Source organism: Squalius cephalus, assembly GCF_949319135.1.
Source record: "Squalius cephalus genome assembly, chromosome: 1".
Taxonomy (NCBI): Eukaryota; Metazoa; Chordata; class Actinopteri; order Cypriniformes; family Leuciscidae; genus Squalius; species Squalius cephalus.
Window position 1 is genome coordinate 61894166 of NC_137122.1, and position 15354 is coordinate 61909519.

Consider the following 15354-nt stretch of genomic DNA (forward strand, 5'->3'; position numbering starts at 1 on the left):
GCGTTCCCCGGGAGTAGATGGTCTGCCTGCTGAATTTTATAAATCATTTTTGGACATTTTAGGAGAGGACTTTTATAATGTAATCTCTGAATGTTTTCAAAAAGGTACGTTACCCAGCAGTTGCCAAAGAGCAGTATTATCGCTTCTACCTAAGACTGGTGATTTAGGGTTGTTGAAAAACTGGCGTCCTGTCTCTTTAATGTGCCAAGACTACAAAATATTGTCTAAATGTTTAGCAAATAGATTAAAGAAGTTTTTGAGCATTATTGTGAGGAATGAGCAAACATACTGTGTTCCAGGACGTACAATAATGGATCATTTATTTCTAATAAGAGATGTTATGGACCTTTCTATGAATGATGATTTTAATATTGGTTTCTTATCGATTGACCAAGAAAAAGCGTTTGATCGTGTGGGTCATGAATACCTTTTAAATGTTTTGAAGGCATTTGGGTTCGGGGAGACTTTCATTTCTTGGATCAAATTACTGTATAGAGGGGCCTCAGTGATGCTTAAGGTTGGAGGGGGACTGAGTTGTCCAATACCTGTGAAGAGGGGAATTAGGCAGGGTTGTCCAATTTCTGGACAACTCTACAGTTTAGTTATTGAGCCCTTGCTTATTAAACTGAGAAATAATTTGAAAGGTTTTCATATACCTGGGGATTTTAATGGTTCAAGTGTGTCTGTTTCAGCTTACGCTGATGATGTCACTGTGTTTATTACTGGACATGGGGATATTCAGATACTGTCTAAAAGTTTAGCTTTATATGAGAGAGCCTCCTCATCAAGAGTAAATTGGGCAAAGAGTGAGGGTTTTGTTGTGGGTCCCTGGAAAAATGGTGGGCCACCTAAGCTTCCAGGGGGGTTACAGTGGAATACGGAGGGAATTAAAATTCTTGGAGTATTTCTGGGTAAGGAAAATTATAGACAAAAAAACTGGGAGGGTATGCTGGAGAAGGTGTCTGCCAAGTTGTCTAAATGGAATTGGCTATTACCTGAACTATCCTACAGGGGTAGAGTCTTGGTTACAAATAACCTGGCCGCCTCCATGCTATGGCATAGACTAAATGTGCTGGATCCTCCAAATGAACTGATAAAAGTTATACAGAAGAAATTTGTCGATTTTTTTTGGTCGGGGCAACACTGGATTCCTGGATCCGCATTATATTTGCCTTTACAAGAAGGAGGACAAGCTCTGATAGACATCAGAAGCAGGATTATGACTTTTAGACTGCAAACAGCACAAAGATTATTATATGAAGAAGATCTGGGATGGATTCGTGTTGCTTGTGCTATTTTAAGGACAGCATCTGGTCTCGGTTACGAGAGGCAATTGTTTTTACTGAGCCTTAAAGAGCTGGACTTGAGTAATTTAACCATATTTTATCAGTCAATGCTGAGAGCCTGGCTTGATAATTTTAATATCAACAGAGATCTTTCAGAACCAAAGGAGTGGATAATGGGAGAGCCATTGTTTTACAACCCACTAATACAAACAAGAACTCTGTCATCGGGAAGTTTGATGAACTGCCTGGCGGGAGCTGGACTCAAGAGGATAGGGGACCTGAGAGACCTCAACGGATGGAAGACGGCTGCAGCATTACAGCATGAGACGGGAATTCGATCTATCCGTCTTCTGCAGAAGGTGTTGGACGAGGTGCAGAGAGCATTGCCTGGAACCTGCAGGGAGGCACTGGAAACGCAACCAGCTCAAGAATGGGGGAGAAACTATCAGTTTCCATCTATCAGTGTATCTGCAGCTGCAAAAGAAAATTATGAAGATGCTGACACAATATTAACTTTTAAGACCCCGGAGATGGGACAGTTTCGTGAAACAACTAAAAAAGCAATCTACTTTACTTGCGTTAAAGTTGCCCATCAGACTGTTTTAAAACGAGTACGAGCAGGGAGGTGGACAGAAGTGTTTGGACCAGACTTTAAAGGATCCTGGAGGTCTCTGTACAAATCTCCCATTGAGAAGCGTACAGCAGACCTACAGTGGAGACTTATTCATGGTGCTATAGCTACAAACAGACACGTGGCACACCTGAATCCAGCAGTGGGGAGGGAATGTCCTTTTTGTGGAATTGAAGAGACAGTTGAACACTTGTTTATTAATTGTGTGAGGTTAAGCAGTCTTTTTATTATTTTAAAAAGTTTGTTTGAAGGATTTGGTAAAGATTTTTCCAATCAGTGTTTTATAAGTGGTCCTAAATATACATCTCATGAGAGAAGAAGAATATGCTTATTAAATCTTTTGTTGGGTATGGCCAAAATGGTGATTTGGAAGACTCGAAAAAATAAGTTATTGGGTATAGGTACAGTAGATGCAGAAAATGCTTTTAAAGGCATGGTGACTGCTAGAATTAAAATTGAATATACATATTTTAAATTGATTAATGATATTCAAAGGTTCGCCGAAATATGGTCCGTGGAAGGAGTTTTGTGTGAGGTTTTGGATGACATGTTGTATCTCAAATTTTAAAGATGTTTGAAGTATAAATGTTATATGTGTATATATTTTTTTATTGTATATTTATTATTGGTGATTTTTTGTATTATATGATCAGATAGGAAATCTGGTATTTGGAAAAAGTTAATGTAATAATAAAGTCGTGTTAAGCCTCTCTCTCTCTCTCTCTCTCTCTCTCTCTCTCTCTCTCTCTCTCTCTCTCTCTCTCTCTCCCCCTCTCTCTCTCTCTCTCTCTCTCTCTCTCTCTCTCTCTCTCTCTCTCCCTCTCTCCCTCTCTCTCTCTGCGCATGCGTGGGCGTTTGTGGAGCGTGTGTGAGAGCTCGGGCTTTGAGCGATGATATTTTGAATCAAGCGATATTTAGAATTTTCTGCGACGTGGCGCTGGAACAACAAACACAAAGTGTGGCGATGACAACCTCAGGTAGCCTACTGTTTATGTGTTTTACTTAATGTTAAAAGCATGTAATGTGACTTTGAATATCATTTAGTGCTCTCGGGTTTGTAGCACGGGATTATAGCTACAAACAGACACAGAGCACACCTTGATCCAGAGGTAGGGGTGGGTTGTCCATTTTGTAGTGAGGAGGAGACTGTTTTTCATTTGTTTTTAAAGTGTGAAAGGCTTCAAACCTTATTTTGTATCTTAGAAGAGTGGGTTCAACATTTAGGGGGAGTTTTTACTCCAGTACTTTTTATTTATGGACCAAAGTATATTAAAAGTAGGAGGGATGAACATGTTTTGTTAAATTTTCTTTTTGGTCAGGCAAATTGAGAGAGAATTTGAGGTTAAAGGTCCAAATCTTCCTGGTGGATTACAGTGGGGAAGTGCAGGGTTTAAATATTTAGGAGTGTTTTTGGGGAAAGACGAGTTTAAGAAGAAGAATTGGGAGGGCCTCTTGGAGAAAGTGTGTGCAAAGTTGTCTCGATGGAAATGGTTGCTACCCCAGTTGTCATATAGGGGGAGGGTCCTAATATGCAACAATTTGGTTGCTTCTTCACTTTGGCATAGGATGACAATACTTGAACCTCCTGAGGATCTAGTGCGAGGAATACAAAAGCGACTAGTGGATTTTTTCTGGTCGGGACAGCACTGGCTGAAGGCGGCGGTACTGTATCTACCCAGACAAGAAGGAGGCCAGGGGTTGGTGGATATCAGAGCGAGACTCAGGACTTTCAGAATGCAGACGGCACAAAGACTGCTCTATGGAGTGGATGCGAGCTGGGCTGAAGTAGCCTGTGCCCTCCTAAGAGAAGCTGGAAACATGGGGCTGGATCGCCATTTGTTCTTGATGGACATTGACAAACTGAATTTAAGTGGGCTGAGTGTCTTTTACAGATCAATTTTAAAGTCATGGACACTTTTTAAGTTTTCACGGAGTGAAGATAGCACAGAAAAACTATGGCTGAAGGAGGAACCACTTTTTTTCAATTCTGAATTGGAATCAGAAGTTTTTAATTCAGACACTTTCAGAAAAGCCATGTGGGCTGCAAATATAACAAAGATTGGACATTTAAAAGATAAAAAAAGTTGGATAAGCCCTGAAAATTTTGCTTCAAAACTTGGAATAAAATCAGTCAGGATGGCACAAAATTTGTTGACTCAGATTTTAGAGTCTCTGCCTCAGGACTATCGACAGGCAATGGAGACCTCTGATGAAGAGGCTGAGAACTGTGACTTTCCAGAATTGTTTTTCTCAGCAAAGACTGGTGAATGGCAAGAAAAGGAGGGTTGCTTATTGACTTTTAAGATACCTTATTTGGCCGCCTTTGCCGATGCTGATAAGAAAGCTATTTACACTATGTGTGTGAAAGTGTGGCATCTTAACACACTGCAGAGTGTCAGCGAGTCCAAATGGCTGGAGGTCCTGGGGCCAGGTGAATCCCCTAAAGGACGCTGGAGGTCCCTGTATAAGCTACCCATTGAGAAACGGTCTGGAGACCTTCAGTGGAGAGTAGTGCACGGGATTATAGCTACAAACAGACACAGAGCACACCTTGATCCAGAGGTAGGGGTGGGTTGTCCATTTTGTAGTGAGGAGGAGACTGTTTTTCATTTGTTTTTAAAGTGTGAAAGGCTTCAAACCTTATTTTGTATCTTAGAAGAGTGGGTTCAACATTTAGGGGGAGTTTTTACTCCAGTACTTTTTATTTATGGACCAAAGTATATTAAAAGTAGGAGGGATGAACATGTTTTGTTAAATTTTCTTTTTGGTCAGGCAAAATTGGCGATATGGTTATCAAGAAAACATCGCTTGATCGATGCTGGGTCAACTGATGTTGTGTCTGTTTTAAAAGGGTTATTAAAATCTCTTATTAAGATTGAGTTTACATATTATAAATTGGTCAATGATATGGAGATGTTTAAAAGTAAATGGGCTGTAAATCATTGTATTTGTAATGTTGATGTTGATGAGTGTTTACTGTTTAATATTTAAAAAAAAAAAAAAAACATACTCAATGTATGTATAAATGTACTGTAAGTAGGCACACAGTTTTTCTGTTTGATGGAATGTTTGTTGTTATGATTATTTAATAAGGTTCTTAAGTATTTATTGATTGATTAAAGAAGACCTAAAAGTCAAAGTCTCTCTCTCTCTCTCTCTCTCTCCCTCTCTCTCTCTCTCTCTCTCTCTCTCTCTCTCTCTCTCTCTCTCTCTCTCTCTCTCTCCCTCTCTCCCTCTCTCTCTCTGCGCATGCGTGGGCGTTTGTGGAGCGTGTGTGAGAGCTCGGGCTTTGAGCGATGATATTTTGAATCAAGCGATATTTAGAATTTTCTGCGACGTGGCGCTGGAACAACAAACACAAAGTGTGGCGATGACAATCTCAGGTAGCCTACTGTTTATGTGTTTTACTTAATGTTAAAAGCATGTAATGTGACTTTGAATATCATTTAGTGCTCTCGGGTTTGTAGCAACAAATGGATAATTCATCTCAGATCTTGAAATTAAACGAATGGGGAAACAAGAACATTCACTCTGTGAACAAACAAGTCTATTATTGGACAAATATTGTTTTAGTAACTCATTATGTATTTTAAATAATGTTTAAATGGTGTAATATGTGTATATTTGATTATGTAGGCTACTTTACATAACCTGTGTAACACACACAGGTTACATTTTCTTGCGAATGCCGTCAAGATTACTCTTTACCTGGTGCTCTGCATTTGCCGCGAGAGCCCGCCCACATGCTGTTCTGATTGGCTGTGGGTTTTGATTGATTTTGACGCATCTCGCAGTCGCGTCGCTTTTAGTGTGGACAGGCAAATTGCTTGTCGCTGGAATCTTATCGCATCGCGTCTGGTTAGGACACGGTGTAAGGCTTAATCCTGGCTTAATATAAGCCCTGTATGTGAAACCGGCCCATATTGTTTTATTTGGTTATGTGTTTCCTAAGCGATGAGGCACATGTATTTTAGTTTATTGTGCCCAGAACAGAGGCTACAAGTTGTATAGTGTATTCCAGCAGTTTTTATGTTTATTGTTTTATGTGTGCAGAGACTCCATCAGCAGACCCAGCATCAGAGTCTTCATCTCTGCTCAGCCCTGAGTCTGACACTCTTCCTCCTGCATCTCCTCCTTGGCTTCTCATCCTGTTTTCATCTCCTCTGAGTCTAGTCCTTTACCTTCTTCTTCTTCTCTGGCCTCTCCTGAATCCTGAAGTGAGGTGGACCCCGGCCGTTTCCAGGACCTAACCATGACGCATCCTGAAGTGCCAGCCTCATCAGCCCTGTGAAGGCCTCATCGACACGACCAATCTGACCTCTGACCTGTAACGCTGCCTGGATCATAATCATACACTGTTCGCTCGTTGGCCAGAAGAGAACTGAGCGACTGAGCCTGGGTTCTCCCAAGGTTTATTTCTCCATTCTGTCACTGATGGAGTTTTGGTTCCTTGCCACTGTTGCCTTGGCTTTTGGCTTGCTTAGTTGGGGACATTGAATATTAGACGATATTATTGATCTGCCTTATTAAGGGTGGACGATGATGCAATTTTCTTCTAGAAACAAACTTTGTTGTATTATTTTCATGTTATCAATGTGAAGTTGCTTTGATACAATCTGTATTGTAAAAAGCGCTATATAAATAAAGGTGACTTGACTTGACTCTCCTCTGCCACCAGCCTCAACTCTTCCTCTTCTAAACTGTCCACTGAGCTCGGCAGTCCAGGTCCAGTATCTTCCTCAGGAAAAGAAAGAGGAAAGCAGACAATAAAGGTATGTGTGTATTTGTTTTGTTTTTTATTTTAACATATGAGTTTCAGAGCTAAAAGAACAGGGCATTTCTCATTATTTTTTTTTGTTTTTAAAGACTGGGTTAGAATTCTACAAATGTACATAATGTAATATTTTATTTTGCACATATTGCAACATATTTATAGTAAGCTATTCAGTGTTGTGACCATACCCAAACCAAGAGTTGATTGTTTGTTGTACTTTTAATTTTACTTATGTCAAATTATAACTATATTTTTATTTGTTTCAGAATGCCCCATGCATAAAGACTCAACCAGTTTCCCCTACAAAACATTTTTGAAGAAAAGAATCAGGGAGGTTTGTTGCAAAAGCAGAAAACATTCCCAGTAACAATATTATTTTGTACTTTTGTATGTTGTAATTGCAATGTATTTGCCAAAAAACATTACAAAATATACTAAATAATTAATGTAAGATTTAGGTATTTATATAATTCGTGTTATAATGTTAAACCGTGGATTTTAATAAGAAATATTTTACTTCACAATTTAAGTTGTGCAAATTTAAAACCTTAACCATAGCAATGTTAGTGTGACAAAAATAAAAACTGCAGTTCCATATATTACAAAATTGTATTGATAATATAGTAATAAAGTGAATTGTGCTAATAATTATCAATTAAAGTTTTATTATGCTTCTTATGATAGATTTAGTCCAACTAACTATTCATTTCACTTTGTTTATTTTCACTTGGATTTAATTGTGTATTTGCCGTTCAGCAGATGTATGACTGTAACTTCATGTGTTGTAAGTAAATGTCATTAACATTAACCCATGTTTCTTTCTGTTTCTGCTAAGGGTCGTGCGGAGGTGTTGCTGCAGTGGCATCCTTGCTCTGGATGGTCTGCATATTATCTGAAGTTTATATGCTGTACTGTAGAAAATTGACGGAACTAAGAAAAAAAATGTTTATAAAAACATTAGAGATAAAAAATAAACATTTATTCAGTTTTAACTGAAGTTGCAGTTTGATCAGGACTTCAGACTTAAATGTAATTAAAATATCATTTGAAATGTGGTGTGCTTTTTATTTTTTATCTGTTCTTTAATGTTTTCAACCACTCTTAGTTTCAAGTATTATTATTTTTTATCAAGCCTTTGTTGAGAACTGCATTTTTTGTTGTCTTGAACAATGAGATTAAAATTGATTGTAAACACTCCACCAAATGAGTGAAAATGTGTTACTGTCTGACACACTCTAAGTGCAGTGTGAATAATTAAATCATCTGCTGAATGCATATTTTCAAACAATTACATTATATGGATTACATGCCTGAAAACTATGTCTTATTGTACATAACCAAGATAGTATTTATATTCCAGTAATGAGCATTGTTACTAACACTTTTTGCTGTTTTACAGTGGGAAAAAGTGGAAAAACTCCTGGGAGCCAAGAGAAAATATTCAAAGTTCATCCTGAAGTGTGTGTGTGTGTGTGTGTATGCCGATGTATTTTTTGTTGCTAGGTTGTAAAATATATGCCTTGTATGACTTGCAATGTTGTCTTTCAGTGTTCAGACACAGCAGTTCTGGTTTATTCTTGTGTTCTGCTTCTGTTGCTGCTTTGTACAGAACATTATCTGTTCTCTGTGTTTGATGAGTGGACTCATAACATGTTTTGAAATATGTCACTGGCTCTGTTCCTTCATATACTCTTGATTTTTACGATTGTTTATATTTGTTATTTAAGATTAAGAGCAAACATATATGCACCCTAAATGCATTTAATGATGTGTTTACTGCTGAAAATTTCAGAAAGCCACGTAATTATTATTATTATTATTATTTTATCATCCATTACCCTAAAGGACCTATTAGCCTCAGTCAAGATGTTTTCTTTAAATCTATAATGTGTGTATGGGAGGATAGACCAAGATACTTTTGGGCCTTGGGTTAGAAGCATCTGAAGCTGGTACTTCCTTTCTCTGCAGGAAGAACACAAGGAAGACAGTGATTGAATACTATTAATACGAGAGCAATGCTTTTAAACGACGCCCCACGCCACGCCCACCCGCCACTGGGCTTTGAGATAATTGGGTAATGTAGTCCAGATTTATCCTCTGTTATGAAATCGCCCATTCACTGCAAAACTTGTTATTGGCCTGAGAGATATAATCATTGCCATGGGAAACCCCTGTCTTTGCTACACATTTAACAACTACAAATGGCAGAATTTATCAAATTAATCATGATTTTGTGAGAGACACACTCTCTCTCACACACAAACACAGGCACACACACTCTCTCTCACACACATACACTCTCTCTCACACACAGACACACTTTCTCTCTCTCTCTCTCTCTTTCTCTCTCACACACAAACAGACACACTCTCACACAAACACAGACATACAATCTCTTACACATATATACTCTCTCACATGCACACACATAGACACTCTCTCTCACACACACACACACACACTCTCAGAAACATACTGTAGGCACACACACTTTCTAACACGTCTCACACATACAAACTCTCACACACAGACAGACACACTCTCTCTCACATGCACACATCTCACACACAGATACACTTTCTCTCTCCCTCTCTCTCTTACACACACACACACAAATGTATCTAACCCTAACCCCACATATCATCTATATACAGGATTTTTTATTGCTGTAATAAATTAAAAGAGTAAAATCCTTCAACACAATGTTTCACAGGCATTATATTTGCATATGCTTGTCTCTGTGTAATTATTGGTAGCAAATAAAGCAAAGGTAATATGAATGATGTGTACATTAACTTGTATGTATTGTTATGAACTAATATCCTGCTTTGTCCACTTGTGAGCAAAATGCAAAAATAGGTTATAAAATGAAGAACATCAGTATCAGCATTCTATGATCACGTTAATTATCGTTAAGGATATAGATCATGGTGCAAAATAATAATGAATATATTTTTATAATATATAAAATACAAATACACTGTAGTTTGTTCTTCATGAGTAGTATTGTAGTTAATGTTAATGTAAAGTGAGGAAGAAAATAAAGAGTATTTGTCAGTTTTATTCAAATGTTTTAAAATGGGATATAAAAGTTGAGATTATTAAGTCTGTGCATACAAATTAATATGCATATGCTAAATGTAATATTAAATATATTGCCTCAATGACCAAAACGTACATGTTAATATATTTATTAAATGTGCAATAAATAATAACAATTATTTTTAACAGTTGTAGGTGTAATGTAATGCCACGTGTAAAATATGGAATATAAAAGTAACAAGTAAGCAAGCGATGCCTCTATAACAATGGTGACAGAGGCTTATGGATAATGTAGACCCTTCTGTTATTCAAATCTGCAAAGAGTTAGAAAATGTAGATGTGACACAGTAGCTCAGGGTAAGAATGACTTTTACTTATTTATTTTAATTCATCTGAAAAATATTTCATTTCCAGACTCAAAACTCAAAATCTGATTTTGGGAAGATGATGAATCCAATGCTTCCAATGTTTGTGCTAAAACTTTAAAGCTCTTCTTCAGAAAGTTGTCCTCACTCTCCTCTTCATCATCTTCCTCCAGCGAGAAGAAGGAAGGGTGTGTGTTGACACTGCCATCGGTGCTGGTGATGCTGCAAGTTTCTGCTGGAGAATGTGCCGCTTGTGTGAGATACAGCAGTAGAGCCCCCGTGTCCCTCTTCGCTCAGCTCTCTAGGCGGATCTTGAGGGAAAAACTGAAGAAAATTCACATTGATAATTAAGCAGCATTTCATAAAAAACTAACAGCTAACAAGTTTTGGGATTTTTTTGAAGCAATATTTACAGGAAACTATAACATCCTGGTTAGTGGGATCACCATATTTCTGCACATTAAATAAAAAACATTTATCGTACATACTATGGATCTTGAAGTCCTCTTTAGTCTCCCGAAGAAGACTGTCCAGTTTGTCCAATGTTTTTTTTAGATGTTGATAATGCTGAGTCATCTCTTTTACAGTGATCATCTTCTCCTCCTCCATGCGCCTGACCAGCAGGACTTGCTCAAACAGTCGCCTCTTCAAGCGGAGACTCGCCACTATTTCTGAAAATAAAAGTGGAGGGGAAAAAACTTCAAACACTAACACACAACATATTCAGCTTTACGTCTAGCACAGTGTTCTTCACTAGTCATTCTGAGGGCCTTGAGAATAATATTGATGAAGAACTTTATAAGGGTAATAATATAACAACATCCTAACTGTATCATCCCTTAAGTATGCATATAATAATGCAGCCAATACACATAATTGACAACAACTGAAACATCACACTACAATATAACAGAAAGTTAAAGAAATGCTCATCCCAGTATTAAGATATGGTTTTATTTTATTAAAGACATTTGAAAGGATATCTAATTGGTAGGCAGAGTTATTTCATGCTTGGGTTGGATTTTGCCATTTCAGAATAGATATGGTTTTCTTCTTAAATGTGTTTGGCTATTGCAGCTCTTATATATAAAAGAAAAGTTATGACCACTAGTGTGTGTTACAGGAGTAACAATAACTATCAGATTATCACTATGTCTTCATATGGGAACATTACAGATCATTTCTCAGATAGCAACAGAATATATAATGTGTTATTCTTTACTGTGTGTTGCACCTTTTTTACTGGGTGGCAGTGTTAAATTGCTGAGTGTTATTACTTGTATTAACAATCAACTGAATTTTGTGAATTCAAAAAAGCACAAAAATAAAACACATTAATTAGCATCTCCTTGTGCTTCCCAAGGCAGAATAAAGTCATCAGAGAGACTGCATGCTGCTTCGGTGTCAGTTTTCTCTTCACAATCAGGAATGGTGTTGTACAGCACTATCTTCTCTCTGAGTGTCTTTCTGAGCTCACCAAGTCTTCTCCGTTTGCGTCGCCTTGTTTGGTTGCTGTCTGTAAGGTTAAAAAATAAAAAATAACAATTACAAAATGCAAGTTGAGTGATGTAGTATCAAATACCATTTTGTCGACACAGATCATGCTTCTTTCTTCGGATGGAATAAATAATCTCATGGATTTCTCTCTGGAGCTCTTCCTGCTACTGTGAGTCCTGTGTCTCTCTTGAAAACCAGAAATAAGAAAAGTCGACCATTACAGAAAACACAGTATCACTGCAAAAATGTAGACAAATATATATGGAAATGTTTACACCAGTGACTATATTACATACCAGTGGCTGCCCATTGCTTGCCATCACACACCCACCGATCTGCATCCTCCATAGAGATGTTCAACTCCTGCTTGAGACTCTCAAGATCGGCTGCTTCCACTTCTGCTCTCTGTGTAGTCTATTTAAAAAGAGAAAAAAATGACAGAAAACATAGTATCACTGCAAAATTAACCACAATTGCCCCTGAAAAAAATGCAGGGGAGAGCACAATCACATTCATAGTGTCTCCAGGGCCCAGGAAACACCTTAACGTGCAGTCTAGGCTTCTTACTTTGACTAATCTTTTCGCCAGTGTCTTGTGGAGACTCTCCACCTTCCTATTGCTCCATCCCATGGCAAGTACAGTAATCATATCTCCTCTGCCTATAAAAAAACAGAACAAATCAATTGTACAATCTAGCATTGTGTGTCAAACACACTGGTTAACCCTTTTTTCAACCAACCTGACTTGGTCATGTAGTTTGTAGTGAGAGCTGCCCTTGAAAGGAAGCTATTGACCTGTTCCAGCTCTTCACCAACAGTGTTTCCTGCTCCCTCCTGGCTTCTCCCGCCCCACCTAACCTGCTCCCAAGAAGAAGACCAAGACCTTTATCATTCAAATCTTATTTATTAGTTTGTGTATCATCAATTGAATTTGGTGCCATGTACGGTGACCGGGAGGGGACATGTTCGGTTCACTTATTTTTGTCGTGGCCACAACATATAAACTCGTGGGAACGTCATATTAAGTCGTGGCCACGAGATCATTTTGTTGAGGTAACGACATCATGTCGTGGCCACGCGATGCAAAGTCGTAGCCTCGAGATCATATGTTGAGGGAACGATATATTTTTCTCGTGGCCACGACTTCATATTTTGAGAGAACGACATCTATTTGTCGTGGCCACGAGTTATGTTGAGGGAGCCACAGCGGCCAATACTGTAACCGTACCATAGGCTGGGCTACAGCAGAGATGGAGATGACAGAAGAAATAACATTTTACTTTAAATTAGGAATGTCATATAAAGATATAGTGCGGTCTTTGGCATTAAGACATGGGTACGTTATAAGTGAAAGACACATTCTTAGACTTTTTTATCGCAAGCATATTTAGGGACCGTCTCAAAATTACATGCGACATTGGCATAAACGTTTCTAACTTTAATAGCATTTGAAGACAATGACTTACTATGAGGGGCCGTACAAGCCAAAATCCATTCTTCTACTCTCACACACATACATTCTCCTTTCACATACATACATTTCTACTCTCACACACATACATACTCCTTTCACATACATATATTTCTACTCTCACACACATACATACTCCTTTCACATACATACATTTCTATACGCACACACACATACAATCTCCTTTCACATACATACATTTATACTCTCGCACACATACATACTCCTTTCACATACATTCATTTCTACACGCACACACACATACATACTCCTTTCACATACATACATTTCTACTCTCACACACACATACATTCTCCTTTCATATATATATATATATATATATATATATATATATATATATATATATATACATACACTCTCAGACCCGGAAATACATATGCAAGACTTGCTCAGCTCTTCATCACAACTTTACAATGATGCTAATGCTATTCAAAGTAATCCTGTTTTCTTTTCAGTTACAGTTTTTACTTTTTGGAGTAGGTATAGCAATGAACATGAAATCAGACATTTTTTTAATAATGTGCTGACCAATGTATTGACCAAATGCAAAGAGAAACAGATTATTTTGTGCATGATAGGCTGCATTGAGATCTCTGTGATCACATTCAAACCCTATGTGGATTTCTGTCAGTCTCAAGATTTGTTGAGGATTCAAGAAATAGAGCAGCAGTAAATACATTGGAGTCCTTATATGGATGTCTAAATGTAGTGCAGACTGCTTATGAATTCAGACAAAGAATCAGGTCTGAGAACAGTTATGTCCTGTTGCACACAGGTGGCTGTTTTTCTGGTGGCACATATAATTTGTATTTCTGTCACACACTGTACAATTTGCAAATTCAACAAAGACAACAATAAATTCGTTTTCGTTTCACAGCGTTGAAATAGTGTGACTTCTTGTCAAAAAAGTGAAACGCTCTTTCAGTAAACTCACATTACACATTTATCTGAACTGTATGGTCACAGAAAATGAAACCGTGTATTCCACCAAATAAAACAATACTGACATTAACATTTCAGTAATCAGATAAAGCCCAATTAACATACACCAACTCTATACAAGCACTTAACGTAGCTATTTAACTTTATAACTGTAAACTCTCTTTACAAAAACATTGAGTGCACTGAAAATGAATCTCTTTTAAACACTGTCAAGTCGCGATCTCCCGCACGACATCTGACAGCGCGGCCGCGGACATCCGCCTGAGTAGCTAACGTAGTCGGATGAAAAAAAGTTATCTTGCTGCAGTTCCTGAATTTACCGTAATCATAGTAGACGTTCGCTGAACGTAGTCTATATGATCGGAACTCCACGCAGCTCCCGTACGACTCTCCATTGGAAATGAATGACTTCCGGTCAAAGGGCTATCGTTTGTCATGTGCAGTGGAAAGGCGGCTTAATAAGCGCACACCCATTTTTTGGCGGCTGGCTTGACCCATGGCTTGACCGTGTATTTTCAAACCGCGGCTCGCTTGACCATAGTCCGGTGACCCCGATCGCGCCAGACCTGCCTTCCGTTTCCACTATACGCCTTCCGTTTCCACTATACTTTCTCTCACACATACATACATTATTCTCTTACATACACACATTTTTTTCAGACATACATACATTTTCTTCTTACATACATTTATTATTTATAATAATAAATGCATACTTTGAATACATTTGCATAAGAGTAAAATGTATATATATGAAAGGAGAATGTTTGTGTATGAGAGTAGAAATGTATATGTATGTGAAAGGGGAATGTATGTGTGTGAGAGTAGGAATGTATGTGTGTGAGAGAGTAGAAATGTATATGTATGTGAAAGGGGAATGTATGTGTGTGAGAGTAGGAATGTATGTGTGTGACAGTAGAAATGTATGTATGTGAAAGGAGAATGTATGTGTGTGAGAGAGTAGAAATGTATGTATGTGAAAGGAGAATGTATGTGTGTGAGAGTAGGAATGTATGTGTGTGACAGTAGAAATGTATGTATGTGAAAGGAGAATGTATGTGTGTGAGAGAGTAGAAATGTATGTATGTGAAAGGAGAATGTATGTGTGTGAGAGTAGGAATGTATGTGTGTGAGAGAGTAGAAATGTATGTATGTGAAAGGAGAATGTATGTGTGTGAGAGTCGAAGAATGGATTTTGGCTTGTATGGCCCCTCATAACTTACAGTCATAAAACCAACTGTACATTGTTCACCCAGGTCTCATGTAGGCTATGATGCACACCTTTTAGATTTTTGATATTTATGACAATAAACTGCTAAATCATAT

At 37.9% G+C, this 15354-nt stretch overlaps 2 protein-coding genes across 3 annotated transcripts in view; one reads left to right on the forward strand and one right to left on the reverse strand.

The window, feature by feature from the left end:
• The window catches only part of LOC307171271 (protein NLRC3-like), a 231247-nt gene that overhangs the window by 119420 nt on the left and 96473 nt on the right, over positions 1-15354 (forward strand). The gene's annotated exons all lie outside the window — the stretch shown is intronic.
• Positions 10087-14682, reverse strand: LOC307173642 (uncharacterized protein). 2 transcript variants are annotated; one of them, XM_079896914.1, is made up of 6 exons: positions 14349-14682; positions 12335-12452; positions 12163-12254; positions 11576-12009; positions 10587-10769; positions 10087-10422 (listed from the first exon to the last, which is right to left on the reverse strand). In XM_079896914.1, the coding sequence occupies exons 1-4, from the start codon at positions 14463-14465 to the stop codon at positions 11884-11886; spliced, it is 453 nt and encodes a 150-aa protein (XP_079753040.1). In that variant the 5' UTR covers positions 14466-14682; the 3' UTR covers positions 10087-10422; positions 10587-10769; positions 11576-11883. The 2 variants fall into 2 exon arrangements, with proteins under 2 accessions (XP_079753040.1, XP_079753041.1); XM_079896915.1 differs by having other exon boundaries at positions 10587-12009; positions 14349-14614.